The 21,600-nt window shown below is 46.1% G+C and overlaps 1 protein-coding gene across 1 annotated transcript in view; it reads right to left on the minus strand.

The window, feature by feature from the left end:
• The window catches only part of AEBP2 (AE binding protein 2), a gene marked incomplete in the record, with an annotated part of 407,327 nt that overhangs the window by 146,248 nt on the left and 239,479 nt on the right, over window positions 1–21,600 (minus strand). Inside the window, 1 exon segment of the mRNA XM_044088225.1 lies at window positions 8,567–8,753. Coding sequence (XP_043944160.1) covers window positions 8,567–8,753 — 187 coding nt within the window.

The raw sequence follows: 21,600 nt of genomic DNA on the forward strand, positions 1-21,600 counted from the left end.
ACTGAAGAGCCAAACATGAACTAGAACATCTCTCAATAACTTCCCCGAGGGGGGATTAGATAAAAAAAAAACTGCTGCACTTCTTGTTGTGAGGAGATGCAAAGAGAACACAAGGTAGGCCCCAATGGCAGAAAATCCACCCCTAACTGATTGAGAGACTATTCATGAGGTTACAAAATGGAATTGCTGAGTTTGTCCATTAGTATGTTAGATCTCCCTGTAATGTACATTGCTACTAGAAAGCAGTTGGAGGGGATCACCCACTGACACTCTCACAGCCTCTAAACAGAAGGGGTAAGATCAGGTTTCCCCTTGTTTGTTGATGTACCAAACCAGTGACGTAGTCGGTTTGGATCACAATAGTCCTCAGAAGGAGAACATCTTGAAATGCATTTAACGCTTAAAAGATCACTCTCATCACCAGGACATTGATGTGTGAATTGGTCTCGGGGGGGGGGGGACTTCGTGTCTTGAACCATCCGTCACAAGAAATGCCCCCACCCCAACTGGGAGACATCCATGGTCACTGTGACCACTGAAGGAGACAGAATGAAAGGATGCCCTAAGTAAATGTTGCTTGATTAGCTCCATCAACAAAGATGATTTCTGCATACCCAAGTAAGCTTGACTGGGATGGACAGAGGATGTTGCAGAACAAACCACTGAACAGCTAGAGTCCACTGGATAAAACACATAGTAATATGCCATAGGAACTAATACTATGGCAGCTGTCATCAAACAAAGAGCCTGAAGGACATGTCTGGCTGGAAGAGCAGGATGAACAAGGATTTGCTGTACCTGAAATTTGAGGACTTACTGTGTTTAACTGGGCACCAACGAACTCCAGGGTCTATGTTGGATTCAGTCTGGATTTGGAGATGCTAACTGCAATACCTAGTGTTTGACAATGTTGGAGCAAGTAGTCCCTGGACTGCTCTAAGAGATGACTAGTTGGGTGGTGAGGAGCCAGTCCTCTAAACATGGAAACACTCTGAATCCCAGCAATCTTGGGTGAGCTGCTATACCATTGCAATACACTTGATAAACACCCTGGGGGCTGTGGTGACACCAAAGGGCAGGGCTATGAATTCACAGTGACTGGCTTCCAACCAAAAGTGCAGATATATTCATGAGTGTCTGTTCATCTTGATGTGATAGTATGCGTCCTGAAGATCGACTGAGCACATCCAATCATCCTTGTGCAAAAAAGGCAGGATAGACTGAACCATGACCATTCTGAACTTTGACTTCTGAACAAATTGGTTCAGACTACCTACATCCAAAACTGATCTTGGGTCCCCTGTCTTCCACAGCACGACAAAGAACTTTGAGTAAGTTCCAAATCCTTTTTGGTCTGGTAGGACCTCATGGTCGACTCTTGTCCAACAGCTTATAAATCTCCTGAGGTGCAGTTTCTCTCTGACTGCATGGGACGTTGGGAAGCTTTCTTCTTTTGGTTGGGGGAAATCTGGGAAACTGTATAAAATAACCTCTGGATATCATTTTTAACAGCCAAGAATCTTTTGTTATAAAAGAGCCCGGGCATCTGGGGGTGCAGGGACAATCATCCCCTTGACTGCCTCCAGAGGTGGACACAGTTGGGCTACCCCTTCAGGACAGGTGAAAGGGTTTATCCGAAAAACACAAACACTGGCTTTATGGGGCTCCTCTGCTGTGAGGATGGCATCTTCCATTCAACCCCCCCCCCCCCCCCTGGAGGAGTTGCCCCTGTGAGAGTCCTGGATAGAAACCTAGGACTTTTGGAAAGTACAGTTTTGTACCTACCATAAATGTAGATGTCCGATCGGTATGCATCTGCAGTCATAACATATGGGTTGTCCTGCCTCAGGCAGCCCTTCGGTCGGCCGTATTTCAAAGTCTGGGTCTGGCCTCGGCTGATGTTGCACTTTCCCCGACGTTACAACTTCTGGGGTATAAAGGCATCAGCCGACGCCATTTTCCTCAGTGTTTCTTGCCCCAGATGCCAGGTGCCCTCTAGGAAGGCTAAATTTGGATAATGCTGGAAAGTTCCAAACAGTAGCAAATTATATACATATACAAACAAACAAATACACCATAACAGATTCCCCCAGTTAGCTGAAAGAGGGGTAAGCACCCTAAGAAAACCACAGAGGGGAAGGAGGATGGGTAATCCTGACTGCAGATGCATACCTATCGGACATCTACATTTATGGTAGGTACAAAACTGTACTATGTCCTTCAAGGATGCATCTGCAGTCATAACATATGGGTAGAATACCATAGCCAAACTGGGGGAGGAGGTACTAAGAGAAGGATGGTGTAGATAAAATCCCCTGCAGAACTGCAGTTGCAAACCCTGCTCGGGATCTGGAGTATAAAGGTAGATTGTAATGCTTGGCAAATGTATGCACGGAGCTCCAAGTAGCAGCTTCTAAAATGTCCTTGGTAGCCACCCCTCGTAGGAAAGCTGTAGTGGTGGCTGTGGCCCTTGTGGAATGAGGCCTGATATTTTCAGGAGCTGTCTTTCCATGAAAGGAGTAGCAGAAACGAATGCAATTTCCTATCCATTTTGAAATTGTCTGTTTGGAAATTGCTCTTCCTTGCACCCCAGTTGCATATGCTACAAAAAGTTGGTCAGTTTTTCTGTTGGTTTTAGTTCTGTCCAGATAGTAGCGTAGCTGTCTGTGTATATCCAAGGTGTGCAACAGTTTCTCTCCTTTGTTCTGTGGGTTAGGGAAGAAAGTAGGCAAATGAATAGCTTGGTTCAAGGATACCCTGGATACCACCTTTGGCATGAAAGTAGGATTGGTTCTCAGTGACACTCTATCCTGGTGGAAGATAAGAAAAGGCTGCACTGCCATTAATGCCTGTAACTCGGATACTCTTCTTGCTGAAGTGATTGCCAGTAGAAAAGCAGTTTTCCAAGATAGAAACTGTAGGTCTGCTGATGCTGCTGGTTCAAAAGGAGGTAGTGTTAATTTCTCCAGCACGAAATTGAGATCCCATGCAGGTAGAGGGGGTCTCCTTGGAGGTTTAACATTTTTGATCCCTCTCAAAAATTGTCTGAGAAGATAGGTGGCTCCATATTGTATTCTGCTGAAATTGCTGAAGCATGAATCTTAATGGAGGAATACGACAGGCCATTGTGGAACAATTCTGCTAAATACTCTAGGATGTGTGCTAGGTTTGCCACTCAAGCATCTGTGCCCTTTGATGTGCTCCAAATGAGGAATCTTTTCCATTTAGCTGAGTATGTCTTCCTTGTGGAAGGTCTGCGAGCCTCCAGGATGATGTCCTTCACTCTGAGATAAAACGGTTTGGTTTTAAGGAATTTTCCAGGCAGTTAGTTTCAATGTTGTCAAGTTTGAATGCAGGGTCTTGAAATTGTTCTGCGTTAGAAGAAGAGGCCACAGGGGAAGAGGCCATGAGTTCGCCTGAGACATGCTTCTGAGTAGCGGATACCAGTGTTGCCTTGGCCAGTCCGGAGCTATTAGTATCACCTTTGGCTGTTCCTCCCTGATCTTCAGTAGAACCTTGTACATCAATGGAAGAGGGGGAAAGGCATATACTGTTAGGGCATTCCAGCTGAAAGAGAGAGAGTCCACCCTCCAGGCTTGTGGGTGGTATGTCCTTGAGCAGAATCTTTTCAGTTGGTGGTTGTGTGGGGAGGCGAACAGATCTATCTCTGGCATTCCCCATTTCTTTGTTATGAGTTTGAAGATGTCTGGATGCAGCATCCATTCGTGTGCATCCGTGGTAGTTCTGCTTAAACTGTCTGCTAGTGAATTTTCTTTTCCTGGTACGAATTTGGCCTGTAGCTGGATATTGAGATTCAGGCATAGCTTCCACAGATTCATTGCCATCCGGCATAGAGGGTAGGAATGTGTGCCTCCTTGTTTGTTTATGTACTACATGACCGTGGTGTTGTCTGTCCTTATTAACAGATGTCCTTGCTGGAGGAATGGTTTGAATGCCTCGATTGCATGCCTCACTGCCAGCATTTCCTTTTGGTTTATGTGCATGCTTAGCTGTCCTTGAGGCCATAGGCCTTGGATGCATTTGTCCTCCATGTGTGCTCCCCATCCTTGGTCTGAGGCGTCCGTGGTGATGGTCTGCCTTGTGTTTGGTTTGTTGAAAGGCAACCCTCTGTTGGACTGGCAGGCCTGAGCCCACCATAGGAATTCCTGTTGAAGGCATGGAATAATTGGTATCATGGTTTCTAGACTGTGACTGTGTTGAGACCATACATTCTTTAGGTACCATTGCAATTTTCTCATATGCAGTCTGGCATGTGGAATTAAGATTATGCAGGATGCCATGTAACCCAGGGCCTGCAGGACTTTCCTTGCAGTAAGCTGAGTTTGTCTTGTTAAAATCATGAAATAATCTGGAAGTTGTTTTTGTTTTTCTTCTGTGAGAAAAGCCATCTGAGTGACTGTATCCAGATCCGCACCCAAAAAGGTTATCCTTTGGGATGGCACTAGTCTTGACTTTTGGATGTTGACTGTGTATCCCAAGGCCTGTAGCAGGAATATGACATAGTCCAAGTCCTTTAATAATTTTTTCTTGTTGTCCGCTTGTATTAGGCAGTCGTCCAGGTATGGATAAATTTGAATTCCCTGAAGTCTGCAATGTGCAATTACTGATTCCAGGCATTTCGTGAATACTCTGTGCGCAGTAGATAAGCCAAAGTGCAATGCTGAGAATTGATAATGCTCTGATCCTGCAAGAAATCTGAGGTGTCTTCTGCAATCTGGTCAGATAGAGACGTGCAGGTGTGCCTCCTTGAGATCTAAAGTCACCAGCCAAGACTCCTTGCCCAGCATGGGAAGAAGTTGCTGTAGGGTCAGCATTTTGAATTTTGGCACGATGAGGTAAGTGTTGAGCGCGGACAGGTCGAGAATAGGCCTCCATTGGTTTTCTTTTCTTGGTACCAGGAATAATCTGGAGTAAAATCCTTGGCCTTGTTCTGTAGATGGTACTCTTTCTATAGCTTTCATCTGAAGAAGTTTGCTGATATGTCTTAAAGCCTCTGCCTTCTGGTTTGGTGGAAGGTTTGGCATTCCGCCCCTTTTTGGCAAAGTGTGGAAGTAAAACCTGTATCCTTTGTCTATTGTTTGCAATGTCCATGTATCCTTTGTAATGCAATGCCAGTTTCTGGAGAATAGAGCCAGCTTTCCCGCCCAAGGGAGCTTCCAGTTGATCCCTGGTAGGCGGAATCAGAGTCAAGTCATTGGGTCTGTCCTGTGGTAGTGGTTGCAGTTGTAGCTGTGGCACTACCCCTCTGGTTGGCAGGCTGCCACTGACGGCCCCTGTAGGCACCTCTGGATTGACCTCTGCCTCTAGGGCGTCTGTTCCTGCCCCTCTGTGCTCTGGAGATGTCTGGAAAGGACCAATTCTTTGTAGGCCAGTTTCTGCTGAACCTCGGAGGTTGGACCTGCAGGAATTCCTTTACTGTTTGCACAGATTTTGCTTTTTCTTCCACCTTCTTTAGAATCTCCTGTGCAGGGGAGCCAAATGAACCTCGGAGGTTGGACCTGCAGGAATTCCTTTACTGTTTGCACAGATTTTGCTTTTTCTTCCACCTTCTTTAGAATCTCCTGTGCAGGGGAGCCAAATAAACTTTGTTTCTCCATTGGAGCATCGAGGAGTTTAGCCTTGACATGGTCTGGCAAAGATTGCTCCTTCAGCCAGGCATGCCTACGAATTACTGCCCCAGTCATAGCTGATCTAAATGAAGCCTCCAGTGCATCATAGCCACATTTTAAAAAATTATTACTGACCTGCTGAGAGTTGTGTACCAAATCCTGAAGGGATTTACGGTCTAAAGGTTCAGGAGAAGAAAGCTTCTTATTCAGCTGATCTAACAAAAATTCTTGGTACTGTATCATATGGAATTGACAGTTTAATGCCCTGGCAGAATAGCAGATGTATATACCTTTTTCCCCCATCTCTCTTGTGCTCTAGACTCTCTTTCAGAGGGAAGGGGATTCTTGGCAGTAGCAGCTGCAACCCCTTTAGGGCCCTAAGAAATAGTTTCTGGGTCTGCAGCATGGGCTTTATACAGGTGGAAATGAGAATCCGGGACCCTGTAATATCTGTCAGGTTTGGCAGGGGCCGGGGGAAGAGAATCAGGTGCAGTACTGACATCATTGTACACCATCAATTACGGTCAGAACAGGAGATATGGCTAAGGGCCTATGCTGGGGCAAATGTAAAAAGGTCCTTAATATTTTTCTAGAATCAGAGAAATCCTGACCCTGCCATTGAAAGTGCTCCCTCATGGAGTGTAAAGTCTCCCCAAAGGAAAATTCTTCTGGTGGGGAGGTGGAAGGAATAGAATCTTCTGCATCTGAATCTTCATAAGGAGAGTAGGCCCCTTCCTGATGGTCTGACAAATGAGATCCATCAGAGGAGTAATCTGAGGAAAGAGGTTCAGAGGGATCAGTCCTGGGCCTTTTGTCTGGAGGAGGTCGGGAGGCCCTGTCTGGGTGAGGTTGGGAACCCCTAATTAAGGAAATGAGGTCCTCAGCAAGACTGAGTATCTGAGAACTGGAGGAAGGCCTCTGGGAAGTAGATTTGGCAGGCAAAGTTTTTGAAAGCTTGGCAGCTTTTGCCCTGGAGAAGGCATTAATAGACAGAGAAGCTGGAGGCCTAGCTGCCCCACGTGCAGGAGTAGAAATGTCCAAAGGTATGGTGTCGGACAATTCTTGAGCACTAGCTTCGGTAGGGAATTCTGAGGCCGACTCTGCCGGGGCCTCTCTGGCCTCGGTGGTCGGAGGTATGGTTTCGGTAGTAGCAATAACAGAGGACTCTGGTTCAGCCGAAACCGAGACACTCGCGGTAGGCCTAGCCGTGGTTTCAGCCAAAACCGCGGGCCGCGAGTGTCGGTCCTTATCCTTGCGTTTTTTGGCCATATGCGAAGTCGGAGTCTCCGACGGCATTTTATAAGCAAAAGCGGTACCAAAAAATTCCTCTGCAAACTCCGACCGACGTCTAAGAGTCCGTCGGTTGAAGGAGGCACAGGCTAAACAAGCTGATACGTCGTGGTCTGGGCCTAAGCAAGGAAGGCAGTAAGAATGGAAATCCTTATGAGGTATTTGTTTCCCACAAGTTAAACAATTATTTACTTTGTCTGACATCGGCTGAGGCAAGAAAGAGTCCCCAACGGGGTACTTAGCTTTTTACGAAGTCTTCGGTAGCTGAAATCTCTGGATCTGACCGACCGGCACTTGCGAACAGCTTCTGCTTCGTGCACCGCGCGGCAAGAAAGACTGAGGAAAATGGCGTCGACTGATGCCTTTATACCCCAGAAGTTGTGATGTCGGGGAAAGTGCGACATCAGCCGAGGCCAGACCCAGACTTTGGAATCCGGTCGACTGAAGGGCTGCCTGAGGCAGGACAACCCATATGTTATGACTGCAGTTGCCTCCTTGAAGGACATCCACACTTTCTTGTCTCCCCTGATTCCAGGAAAAAGACTGCTGAGGGGTAGAAAAGCGAATCCCTATAGCAGACAGGGTCCTTCCCTCCTGCTCACTGCAGAAGAGCATTTTTTAAAAGAAGGGCCAAATTTGGGTGTTCCATCAAACAAAGCACTGATAAAAGAAGACTTGGAAAAATAGCATAGCCACATCCAGGCATGTCTCAGTATGGCAATGCATTAACCAGCAGCCCGTGAGGTCTGCAGCATGGGATATTAACTTCATGGACACAGTGGAAATGGATAGCAGAGTGACCAGTTGTGAGGATGATCTTTTACAGTCTTGCACAGACATGAAGTCTGAGAGGAATTTGGAGAGCTCCTTGGTCAAATCCCTTTGTAGCCGTGTAAAGTGTGCCAAATAATTCAGGGACTTCAAGGAAAAGGTTGCTGAAGCAAATATGCACTTCCCAAAACAGTACAACGCCACTGACTCCCTATTAATGGGATGGACAGAGGAGCTCTGCTCAGCTAGCTCCTTTTTATGTGGCTGCCGCCACAATCATAACATTAACAGAGACACTCTCTCTCCAAATGGGGTCTGTCCTTCGACAATGCCAAAAATTTGCCTGAATGAAGCTGGAGACAGTAACTTGGAATTAAAGTTCTGAATTTGAAAAACAAAAAGCACCATACCCCCTCAGTTCTTTCAAACAAAGTATTAAAACATGCCTTAAATTGCTGTATGAAATATAACCACTAATAAAAATCAAAGTACGCGAAAAAGCAGGACAGTCAAAATGTGGGATACAACAGGTCTAAGTCAATGAAGAGGAAGGATCATTGTTCCTCTCACAATAATGCACTCGGTATCCCATGTTATTACATCACGCATGCAAAATCCTTGACTACAGGAATAAATTACTTAAGCGAAGCAACCCCGTGTTAAGACATTTTGTTATGGCATATGAGAAAATATCTAAAACAGTCATGCAGTGACACCAGTAAAGTAAAATGCTTGAGAAAAACGTGTTTTTCCCCCTCCAGTTCTGGAATACAATTCTCTCTTAAAAGCTTGAAACTGCTGCATAACTTAAGTCTTACATTTTTAAAAACAAAGACCCCAGTTGACTCAAACGACTCTGACTGGTAATAACTTACGTAGTGAATGCCTCCTTTTGATTTTTAGTTTTCTTCTTTTACTCATGCCTGCTTTGGATGGGGATTCTTCTTTGGTCTTTTGCTGACTGGATACTTTTGAAGAGTTTTGCTGGCTAAAATGTGTTGGAACATGCCGAGCAAGGCCCCCCTGAGATGCAAAACTGGCATTGCAACCACCAACTACACACTGCAGGTCAAAAGAAAAAGGAAACAAAGAAACCTTACATTTTGTCACTTCAAAATATTCCAATCCATCAAGGTTAACTGAAAAACAAACCTTACATTTTTATTGTCAGTTCAAAATATTCCAGTCCATCAAGGTTAATTGAAAAACAATGCCTGCACAATAACCAGGAAGGAAGGCCCATTATCACCTTTGCAAAAGAGAATTAAGTCATGTTTCCACATGGGGGGAGTCCTAGACGGGCAGAAAAAATGCAGTCTCAAAATCTGCACATATTGTACAAACCAGCTATGTTTCAGTAAACTGTGGTTGCTCTTAAATGTACAAATTAGCTGCAAAGTACAGTTGTGTACACTTACCACAAATGTAGATGTTAGAGTGTAATCACTGTTGCAGACATTACATTTGGGTACTCTGCTGGCAGGGTGCCCTCAGTCTGCCTGAATATCAAAGTCTTGGGTCCTGCGTCGGTTGCTGCCTCCTCTTCCATGACGTCAGGTCGTCAGGGGTATAAAACATGCAGCCAATGTCATTTTCTTCAGTTTTTCTTGCCCCAGATGTCAGGTGCCCCCCAAATGGGGAGCAAAAAAAAGAAATATATATATATATACACTGCAATATGTAAATGCAATTGTAATAACATAAACTTTACCTTCATCTAAAAGCAACCACAAAGGCTTTAGAATATAGTGAAGGAAAGAGAAGTTCTAGAAAAAAGGGGGATGGCGGGTGGGTAACCTGGACTGCAACAATGAATACACTCGAACATCTACATTTATGATAAGTGTACACAAAGTACAGTTTTGTACCTACCATAAATGTAGATGTCCGATAGGTATGCATCTGCAGTCCTAACATATGGGTTGTCCTGCCTCAGGCAGCCCTTCGGTCGGCCGGATTCCAAAGTCTGGGTCTGGCCTCTGCTGATGTCGCACTTCACCTGACGTCATAGCTGCTGTTTATTGGGTAATAAGGCATCAGCCGACGCCATTTTCCTCAGTGTTTCTTGCCCCAGATGCCAGGTGCCCTCTAGGAAGGCTAAATTTGGATAAATGCAAATAATTCCAAACAGTAGAGAGCAAACAATATAAAAAAAAATATATATATATATATATATATATATATATACACACACACACACACACACACATATATACAAACAAATACACCATAACAGATTCCCCCAGCTAGCTAAAAGAGGAGTAAATACCCTAGGAATACCACAGAGGGGAAGGAGGGTGGGTAATCCTGACTGCAGATGCATACCTATCGGACATCTACATTTATGGTAGGTACAAAACTGTACTATGTCCTTCAAGGATGCATCTGCAGTCCTAACATATGGGTAGAATACCATAGCCAAACTGGGGGAGGAGGCACTAAGATAAAGATGGTGTAGTTAAGATCCCTTGCAAAACAGCAGTTGCAAAACCTGCTCGGGATCTAGAATATAAGGGAAGATTATAATGCTTGGCAAATGTATGCACGGAGCTCCAAGTAGCTTCTAAAATGTCTTTGATAGCCACTCCTCGTAGGAAAGCTGTAGTGGTGGCTGTAGCTCTTGTGGAATGAGGTCTGATATTTTCAGGAGTTGTCTTTCCATGAAGCTGGTCAGTTTTTCTGCTGGTCTTCGTTCTGTCCACATAGTAGCGTAATTGTCTGTGCACATCCAAGGTATGTAGCAGTCTTTCCCCCCTGTTCTGTGGGTTGGGGAAGAACGTAGGTAAATGAATCGCTTGGTTCAATGATACTCTGGAGACCACTTTTGGCATAAAGGTAGGGTTAGTTTTCAGAGAGACTCTGTCCTGATGGAAGATAAGGAAGGGATGTACTGCCATTAATGCCTGTAACTCAGATACCCTTCTTGCTGAAGTGATTGCTAGCAGGAAAGCAGTTTTCCAAGACAAGAACTGTAATTCTGCTGTTGCTGCTGGTTCAAAAGGGGGGAGTGTTAACTTTTCCAGCACAAAGTTGAGATCCCATGTAGGTAAAGGTGGTTTCCTTGGAGGTTTTACATTTTTGATTCCTCTCAAGAACTGCCTGAGTAGAGGATGAGAGAAGACAGGAGGATCCATGTTGTATTCTGCTGAAATTGCTGATGCATGAATCTTAATGGAGGAGTAAGACAGGCCATTGTGGAACAGTTCTGCTAAATATTCCAGGATGTGTGCTATGTTTGCCAATGAGACATTTTCTCCCTTTGCTGCACTCCAAATGAGGTATCTTTTCCACTTGGCTGAATAAGTCTTCCTTGTGGAAGGTCTGCGTGCCTCCAGGATAATGTCCTTAACCCTCTGGGATAAACCTGGGTTATTTTGTTTTATGCAATATTCCAAGCAGCTAGCTGCAGTGTTTTCAAGTTTGGATGTAGGATCTTGTAGTTGTCCTGTGTTAGAAGTAAGGGACATAGAGGTAGAGGCCATGCGTGTGTCCGAGACATGCTTCTCAGTAGCGGGTACCAATGTTGCCTCGGCCAGTCTGGAGCTATCAGGATTAGCCTTGGCTGATCCTCTCTGATCTTCAGTAGAACTTTGTACATCAAGGGAAGAGGTGGAAATGCATATGCCGTCAGGTTTTTCCAGCTGAAGGAAAGGGAGTCCACCCTCCAAGCAAGTGGGTGATATGCTCTTGTGCAGGATTTCTTCAATTGGTGGTTGTGTGGGGAGGCGAACAGGTCTATCTCTGGTAGTCCCCATTTCTTTGTTATGGCTTTGAAGATATCTGGATGCAGCATCCATTTGTGAGCATCCGTGGTAGTTCTGCTTAAGGTGTCTGCTAGAGAATTTTCTTTTCCTGGTACAAATCTGGCCTGAAGTTGAATGTTGAGATTCAGGGCCACATTCCACAGGTCCATTGCCATCCGGCATAAAGGATATGAATGTGTACCTCCCTGTTTGTTGATGTACCACATGACTGTGGTATTGTCGGTCCTTATCAGCAGATGACCCTGTTGAAGGAGTGGTCTGAATGCCTGGATCGCATGTTTCACTGCCAGCATCTCCTTTAGATTCATGTGTAGATTCAGCTGGTCTTGGGTCCATAGGCCTTGAATACACTTGTCCACCATGTGTGCCCCCCATCCTAGGTCTGAGGCGTCCGTGGTGATGGTCTGGCTTGGATGAGGTTTGTGGAAAGGCAAGCCTCTGTTCCACTGACAGGCCTGAGCCCACCACAGGAATTCTTGCTTCAGGCATGGAATTATTGGAATCTGGGCTTCTAGACTGTGCTTGTGTTGAGACCATACATTCCTTAGGTACCATTGTAGCTTTCTCATAGCAGCCTGGCATGTGGAGCCAATATTATGCTTGATGCCATGTAGCCCATGGCTTGCAGGACTTTCCTTGCAGTAAGCCGAGTTTGTGTTGTTAATGTCATGAAGTAGGCTGGTAGTTGCTTTTGTTTTTCTTCTGTGAGAAAAGCCATCTGAGTTGATGTATCCAGTTCTGCACCCAAGAATGTTATCCTTTGGGATGGTACTAGTCTTGACTTTTGCATGCTGACTGTGTATCCCAAGGCTTGCAACAGTTGTATGACATTTTCCAAATCTTTTGTTAATTTTGCCTTGTTGTCCGCTTGTATTAGGCAGTCATCCAGGTATGGGTAAATTTGAATTCCCTGAAGCGTGCAATGAGCAATTACTGATGCCAGGCATTTCGTGAATACTCAGGGCGCAGCAGATAAGCCAAAAGGCAATGCTGAGAATTGATAATGCTCTGATCCTGCAAGAAATCTGAGGTGTCTTCTGCAATCTGGTCGTATAGGGACGTGCAGGTAAGCCTCCTTGAGATCTAGAGTCACCAGCCAAGACTCCTTGCCCAACATGGGAAGAAGCTGCTGGAGGGTCAGCATTTTGAATTTTGGAACAATGAGGTATGTGTTCAGTGCGGACAAATCTAGAATAGGTCTCCATTGATTTTCTTTTCTTGGTACAAGGAAAAGCCTGGAGTAAAATCCTTGGCCTTGTTCCATAGGTGGTACCTCTTCTATAGCTCTCATCCTTAGTAAGTTGTTGACTTGTCTTAGAGCGTCTGTTTTTTGGATTGGTGGTAGGTTTGGCATTCCTCTCTTTTTTGGTAGAGTGTGGAAGTGAAACCTGTAGCCCTTGTCTATTGTTTGTAAAGTCCATTTGTCTCCTGTAATGTAATGCCAGTTGTCGGAAAATAAGGCTAGCTTTCCGCCCAAGGGTGCTTCCAGTTGTTCCCTGGTAGGCGGAACTAGAACCAAGTCATTGTGTCTGCACTGTGGAAGTGGTTGTAGTTGAATCCGTGGCAGTATTTCTCTGGTTGGTAGATTGCCACTGACATCCCCTGTAGGCACCCCTAGATTGACCTCTGCCTCTGGGGCGTCTATTTCTGCCTCTCTGCGCTCTGGAGTTGTCTGGAAAGGACCAATTCTTCGAAGGCCAATTTCGGCTAAACCTCGGAGGTTGGACCTGTAAGAAATCCTTGACTGTTTGGACAGATTTTGCTTTTTCTTCCACCTTCTTTAGAACCTCCTGTGCAGGAGAGCCAAACAAACTGTTTCTCCATGGGAGCATCTAGGAGTTTTGACTTAACATGGTCTGGTAAGGATTGTTCTTTTAACCAGGCATGCCTTCGAATCACTGTTCCAGTCATAGCTGATCTAAAGGAAGCCTCCAGTGCATCATAGCCACATTTTAAGAAATGGTTACTGACCTGCTGAGAGTTATGTACCAAATCCTGAAGGGACTTGCGGTCTAAAGGTTCAGGAGAAGAAAGTTTTTTGTTTATCTGGTCTAACAAAAATTCCTGTTACTGAATCATGTGAAAGTGACAGTTCAAGGCCCTGGCCGAAAGACTAGGAGAAGTATAAACCTTTTTACCCCATCTCTCTAATGCTCTAGATTCCCTTTCAGAGGGAAGAGGGTTTTTGGCAGAGGCAGCTGCCACACCTTTAAGGCCCTGTGAAATGGTTTCAGGGTCTGCAACAGGAGCCTTATACAAATGGTAATGTGTGTCCGGGACCCTGTAATATCTGTCTGGCTTGGCAGGAGCCGGAGGAAGAGAATCAGGGGCTGTACAGGCATCATTATATGCATCATCAACAACTGTTAGTACTGGTGGAATGGCTAAAGGCCTATGCTGTGGTAAGTGTAAAAAGGTCCTTAGCCTTTTCCTTGAATCTGAAAAATCCTGGCCCTGCCATTGGAAGTGTTCCCTCATAGCATGCAAAGTTTCCCCAAAGGAAAATTCTTCAGGAGGAGAAGCAGAAGGAGTGGAGTCTTCTGCATCAGAATCCTCATAAGGAGAATATGGGCCTTCGTGAGGGTCTGAAATGTCTGAGTCATCCGAGGAATAATCTGTGGAGACAGGTTCCGGAGGTTCAGTTCTAGGCCTCTTGTCAGGAGGGGGCTGAGAGGCCCTGTCTGGGTGAGGTTGGGATCCCCTGATCAAAGAAATGAGATCCTCAACCAGGCTGAGCATTTGGGAACTAGAGGTAGGCCTATGTGAAGGAGTTTTAGCAGGTAAGGCCTTAGAAGATTTAGCTGCTTTAGCCCTGGCAAAAGCCTTGATAGACATACAAGCAGGGGGTCTAGCAGCCCCACGTGCAGGGGTAGATATGTCTAAAGGAATAGTGTCTGACAAATCCTGTGTGCCTGCTTCTGTAGCATTTAATTCAGTAGCAGATTCAGCCATGCTCTGTGAGGCTTCGGCTATCGGAGGCATGCTTTCGGACGAAGGAAGAACCGGGGGCTCGGTTTCAGCCGAAACCGAGACACTCGCGGTTGGCCTAACCGTGGTTTCAGCCGAAACCGCGGACCGCGAGTGTCGGTCCTTTTCCTTGCGCTTTTTAGCTAATTGAGTAGTCGGAGTCTCCGACGGCATTTTGTATGCAAAAGCAGGACCAAAAAACTCCTCTGCAAACTCCGACCGACGTCTAAGTGTCCGTCGGTTGAAGGAGGCACAGGCTAGACAAGCTGATACGTCGTGGTCTGGGCCTAAGCAAGGAAGGCAGTAAGAGTGGAAATCCTTATGAGGTATTTGTTTCCCACAAGTTAAACAATTATTTACTTTGTCTGACATCGGCTGAGGCAAGAAAGAGTCCCCAACGGGGTACTTAGCTTTTTAGAAGTCTTCGGTAGTAGAAATCTCTGGATCTGACCGTCCGGCACTTGCGAACAGCTTCTGCTTCGGGCACCGCGCAGCAAGAAAGACAGAGGAAAATGGCGTTGGCTGATGCCTTTATACCCAATAAACAGCAGCTATGATGTCGGGTGAAGTGCGACATCAGCCGAGGCCAGACCCAAACTTTGGAATCCGGCCGACCGAAGGGCTGCCTGAGGCAGGACAACCCATATGTTAGGACTGCAGATGCATCCTTGAAGGACATCCGTACTATGTCCTTCGTGTTTCACTGTTGCAGTCATTACATTTGGGTAGAATCCCAAAGCTATGGATGGGAGGCTGGAACTAAACGGCATTAGGAGCAGCTAAAAGGCCCTGCAGAACTGTAGTGGCAAAGCCTGCCCTGGACTTAGAGAAGAGAGGCAAATGATAATGCTTTGTAAATGTATGAACAGAGGTCCAAGTAGTAGCTTCTAGAATGTCTTTGGTTGGAACACCTCTGAGAAAAAGCTGCTGAGGTAGATGCAGCCCTGGTGGAATGTGACCCGATTCCCTTGGTTTACCAAGATGCAAGTAGCAGAAACGAATGCAGTGGCTTAACCACTTTGAAATAGTCTGCTTTGAAATGGCCTTCCCCTCTGATCCTTCAGCAAATGCCATCAGTAGTTGCTCAGACTTTCTTAGAGATTTGGTCCTGTTTAAGTAGAATCGTAGTTGTCTGTGTACGACCAAGGGATGCAGAATCCACTCTCCCTTGTTCTGCGGATTTGGGTAAAAACTTGGCAGGTGAATAGTTTGGTTAAGAGCCACACTGGATATCACCTTAGGCGTAAAGGAAGGATTGGTCCTGAGGGACACCCTGTCCGGGTAAAATGTAATAATAGGCTCCACAGCCATGAAGGCCTGTAGTTTTGAAACCCCTCTTGCTGAAGTGATTACCAGAAGGAAAGCTGCTTTCCAAGATAAAAACTTTATATCCGCAGTAGCTGCTGGTTCAAAAGGAGCCAGGGTGAGCTTTTCCAGCACAGAACTGATGTCCCGTGCAGGAGTTGGTGATCTTCTGGGAGGCCTTACATTTTTGGCCTCTCTAAGATACTGTTTTAGCAGAGGATGAGAAAAGATGGGAGGCTCTGTGTTGTAATGAGCCAAGATGGCAGAGGCATGGATTTTTATTGATAAAAAAAGATAGGCCCTTGTCAAGCATCTCAGTCAAGTGCTGTAAAATCTGAGGAATATTTGGCTTTGCTGTGTCCATTCCTTGTGCTTGGTTCCAGTGTTTGGAGCTGATCGTGCAGAATTTGATTGATCTAATGAGAAAGTAGATTAGGTATTAGAGGCAAGTACCAAGGAGGGAGTTGTGACATTTCCTTAGAATTGGGTACCAGTGCTGGCGAGGCCAGTCCGGGGCAATTAGGATCATTTTTGTTTTTTCCTGCCTGACCTTTAGTAAGACCTTGGAGAGAAGAGGCAGAGGAGGAAAGGCATAAACTGACTGGTTCTTCCAACTGAAGGATAGGGCATCCACTTTCCATGCTTATCTGTGATAAGTCCTTGTGCAGAATTTGTCCAGTTAATAATTTTGGGGAGAGGCAAACAGATCTATGTCTGGATTCCCCCATTTCTCGGTTATCATGCTGAAGACTTGTGGATCCAATTTCCACTCATGAGGGTCCATAAGATTTATGCTTAGGTCGTCTGCCAGAGTATTTTGTTTTCCTGGCAGGAACTGAGCTTGAAGACGTACTTGGTAAGTCACGGCTGTGTCCCACAATGCCATGGCTAGTCTGCAAAGGGGGTAGGAATGTGTACCCTCTTGCTTATGTCCGTCTTTATCAGAACTTGTCCTGGATGAAGCAAGTCGTTGAAGGCTGTCAGGGTATTCTGAACAGCTAACATCTCTTTCTGGTTGATATGCAGATGCATTTGTTTTGGGCTCCATATGCCCTGAATGCATCTCGCTGCCAGGTGGACCCCCCCCCAAGCATAGTCTGATGCGTCTGTAGTTAGGGTTTGGGTGGCAGGGGGTAGAGTGAAAGACTGTTCCCATGTTCTGGTGACATGTCTCTGCCCACCAAAGAAAATAGAAGTTATGTTCTTACCATAACGTTCCATGTTAGTTGTCTTCTTCTCGCCTTCTTCTTGCTGGATGGGTTCGGAGCCGATCCTCGGCTCCGACTCGGCCACTCTAAAAGCTCGAGAGTTGGTTCCACCGGCTCGAGGCTCCCCCTATATCCCACAATGCTAGGCGTGAGTTACCTCAGATCTCGTTTGTAAGCTAGGCACTGCCTATAATAGTAGTAAAATAACTAGTAACAAAGTCCACCTCTATAAACAAGGGAGAAGAGAAGGGTGACCTACATCCTGAAACAGGAAATATGCACAGCAGAGCATATACCTAAAGTAAAGAGGTGGTAGAAAGAGAGGTCACAATCAAAACTCCTCTAGGTCTGTCCAGGCCAGGGGGAAGGAGGGTGGGACGCAAGAAGAAGGCGAGAAGAAGACAACTAACATGGAACGTTATGGTAAGAACATAACTTCTATATGTTAAGTTGTCTATCTCGCCTTCATTCTTGCTGGATGGGACCGCGTCCTAGCACCTTGTCCCGGTGGCCTAACGGAACAGACTCTTGAGAACAGTGGAACCAAAATTAGCTCTATGTCTAGAGGCTAAATCCAACTTATAATGAGAAATGAAAGTGTGAGGAGTAGCCCAAGTAGCCACTGCACAAATGGTGTCAATAGGCAGTCTATCTTGGAAGGCTATAGAAGTAGCCAAGGCTCTGGTAGAATGGGCTTTAGGTTTGCTAGGCAGCTTTTGGTGTCTAATTTCATAAACAAGGGAAATCAGGGATGTTAGCCATCTGGATAATGATACCTTTGAAACTGAAAGTCCCTTTCTGCCTTCTGCATAAGAGACGAACAGCTGGTCAGATTTTCTGAATTGTTTTGTTCTATCCAAATAGTACCTTAACTGACGATGAATCTAGCCAATGTAATCTTTGTTCAGATCTGTTAGAATATTCTGGAAAAAACACCGGGAGGTCAATGCTTTGATTTAGGTTAGCCGTGGAGGCTATTTTAGGTAAAAAGGACGGGTTGGTTCGTAAGGATACTCTGTCCTTATGGAACAACAGATAAGGAGGTCGACAGCTGAGTGCATGAAGTTCTGAAACTCTTCTAGCTGAAGTAATAGCTACTAGAAAGAGAGTATTCCATGATAGTAATTTTAAAGAACAGGAGGATGCGGGTTCGAAAGGAGAGAGAATTAAAGAACTGAGAACTAAATTTAGGTCCCAAGGAGGAGGAGGATTTCTTACCGGAGGTCTGAGTAGAAAAACTCCCTTCAAAAAGGCTTTGCAAAGCTTGTGGGACATGATGGCAGAATCTGAAATGCCCACATGAAAATTAGAAATAGCTGCCAATTGAACTTTAAGAGTAGAAGGAGATGAACCTGCATGGAAGAGTTCAGCTACAAAATCAAGGACCATTTGGATGGAAGCAGTGAAAGGATCTATGTCCCTTCCTTGAGCCCAATAGGCGAAACGTTTCCACTTACTCAAATAAATCTTTCGAGTGGAAGATTTATGGGAAGCTATCAAAATATCTCGAACAGAGTGAGATATTTGAGGAAACCTGGCTAAAGTTGGAATTGGGGGAACCAAGCAGTGAGGTTCAGAGAGGGAAGGGAGCGATGAAACTGACCCGACTGATGGATCAAAAGATCTGGAACTAGGTCCAGATGCCAAGGTCGCTCCAACAGAAACTGATGTAGAAAGGGGAACCAAACCTGTCGAGGCCAGTACGGAGCAATGAGGATCAATGAAGCCTTCTGAGCGATAGCTTTCTGTATTACTTGAGAGATTAGTGGGAAGGGAAATGCATACAGAAGTCCCCGGGCCAAACTTGGACTAGAGCGCCTCTGCTGGGTTGGCCTGGTAACGGAATAGGGTGAAAAATCTCTGCACTTGCTGTTTTGGGAGTAGCAAAAAGGTCGCAGCAAGGCTGGCCCCACTTGAGAAAAATTTCTCTCACAACAGAGTCTTTCAGAGACCACTCGTGAGGCATGAGGATAGCTCTGCTCAACTTGTCCGCGATCTGATTGGACTTCCGGGATGTGCGTTGCTATCAGAAAACGCTGAGAAGAAATCGCCCATTGCCACAGTCTGAGTGCTTCTCGACACAGGGGGTAGGACCTGGTTCCGCCTTGTTTGTTGATATACCACACTACGGACATATTGTCCGTCTGGATTGCTATCGTTCCCAAGGGAAGAGAGTCTTGAAGGGCTTGCAACGCTAAAAGCACTGCTCTCATCTCTAGAACATTTATGTGCAAGTGGCATTCGGCTGGTTGCCATGTGCCCTGGACAGTTCTGCCCTGATAATGCCCCCCCCACCCGATCAGGGAGGCGTCCGTTGTCAGAGTAGCAACCGGAGGGGAAGGAACAAAAGGTCTTCCCAATAAGAGCTGAGGGGAAGACATCCACCACAGAAGATGATTTCTGCATGTTTGCGTGATTATAATGGTGTGAGACATTGGAAGTTGCTGGTACGACCATTGCGTGAAGAGCATCCATTGAAGGATTCTCATGTGGAATCTGGCTAATGGAAGCAGAGGTATGGCAGCCGCCATAATCCCCAACACTTTCAGAACTAACCTGGCTTTGATTCTGTTGCTGCTGAAGAGGAGCGAGACCATTTTGTGCATGTCTGTTATTCTCTGATCTGTTAGTCTCGCAGACATGTTGATTGTGTCTAGATTTGCACCTATGAAGGAAATAGTACGACAAGGCGACAAAACAGACTTTTCGAAATTTATTGAAATGCCTAAATTTCGACAAGTGTGAAAGGTGTAGTCCCTGGCCATTAGAAGAAGATGCTTGGTGGGGGCTGTAAGGAGCCAGTCGTCCAAATATGGAAACACCTGGAATCCTTGTCGTCTCAGGTGAGAAGCTACCACTGCCATGCATTTGGTAAACACCCGGGGGGCAGTGGTGAGACCAAAGGGCAGGGCCCTGAATTGAAAATGACTGGTTCCCAGCCTGAAGCGGAGGAATCTTCTGGAGCGCCTTTTCATTTTTATGTGATAGTACGCATCCTGAAGATCTATAGAGCACATCCAGCTTCCTTTCCCAAAAGGGAAGGATGGATTGCAGCGTGACCATCCGAAATCTTGTTTTCTTGACTGACTTGTTCAAGATACTGAGATCCAAAATTGGTCTCCAGTCCCCTGTTTTCTTTGGAACTAAAAAGAACCTGGAGTAGATTCCGGATCCTTGCTGGTCTGCTGGAACTGGCTGAATTGTTTTTGCAAGCAGCTTTGAAATTTCCAAAGCTGCAAGATCCCTTTGAGCGGTGGAACATCTGGAAGGGATTTTTTGATTGGTTTGGAATGCGAAAGAAGGAATGGAATAGCCCTCGAAATGATGGACTGTACCCATTTGTCTTGAGTCAGGGATAGCCAGGCTTTTGGGTACAGTGACAATCTTCCCCGACTGCCTCCGAAGGTAGGCAGTCGGGCAACACCTCAGGGATGCTGAAAGGGCTTATCAGAGAAGACTTCCCGATTGCCCTGGTTCTGTGGACCCCCCCTGCCTCTAGGGCTTATCGCCTACCATTGTTGTTCCTCCCTCTGCCTCTGGCGGGAACCGACTTTGTGCGCCAGGCTAAGTCCCTTGAGATTGTTTACGGAACCACATTTTCCCACTTTTCTGGCCTTTGGGGTAAGGCCTAGAAGGAGTAGAAAAACGGACTCCGACGGCAGAAAGAGTCTTGCCATCTGTCTCGCACCTAGTCAAGGTTTCTTTCACTTGAGGACCAAAAAGAGATGATCCATCAAACGGGAATTAGTGAAAGACGCTTTAAAGGGGTCCGCAGTTGCATAGCCGCATCCAGGCGTGCCTGAGTAAGGCCACACCTGTCCCTGCGCCTACTCGCTCCATCAGCCGCATAAGAAAGGAGGCGATGGAGGAGTTAGCTATGGAGTTCAGGGTAGCCAGCTGAGTGTTCATCTTGTCCTGAAAACCCGCAGCTGTAGGATCCTTCAACATATCACTCGCTTTGATCAAGTCCCTTTGAAGACTAGTAAAATGCCATAGGTAGTTCAGCGAACGCATTGCAAAGCTCGCTGACGAGAACATCCGCTTCCGCATCTGTCCATAGACCTGGATTCCTTGTTAGGTGGATGGACAGGCACCGAAGGATCAGCTAGTTCCTTCTTGGTGGCAGCAGCTACCAGCATAGCATCCACAGAAACACCTTTTGTGAGAAATTGCTTGTCAGTTGGTGCTGTTATAAATTTGGAGGGTCTCCTGGGGGTAGGGTCCACTGAATCAGGAGCCGCCAGGCCTTCTTTGCAACCACCTGCATGAGGGGATCAAAGGGGGGGGACACCCAGGAGGTGGAAGGGCGAGAGCCAAACGCCTCAAGATACACAGATTCATCCTCTGAAGGGTTAAGGGCTGGCCAATTTCCCCTCTGTTTCAGGATCTCTAGAATGTCTGCGAAAGAGACATCTTCAGAAGGGGAACGGGGAACCCTCGAATCCTCTAAATCTGTGTCAGAGGTGACAGACTCAGGTGAGTCTAAGTGCTTCCTCTTACACTTTCTCTTCCTAGGGGCTCCCTGCCAATTCAGGAGAGGCCTCGAAGAGGATGAGATCCCACAGGGGATTCTTGAGGAGCTTGCTCTCTGCGGTCTGGGATGAGGGAATGAGTCGACATAACCAAAGGCACCGAAGTGGGAGGGGCGGACGGAGCCGACTGTGG

Source organism: Protopterus annectens, chromosome 11.part0 (genome assembly GCF_019279795.1).
Source record: "Protopterus annectens isolate FY-2018-M chromosome 11.part0, PAN1.0, whole genome shotgun sequence".
NCBI classification, from domain to species: domain Eukaryota; kingdom Metazoa; phylum Chordata; order Ceratodontiformes; family Protopteridae; genus Protopterus; species Protopterus annectens.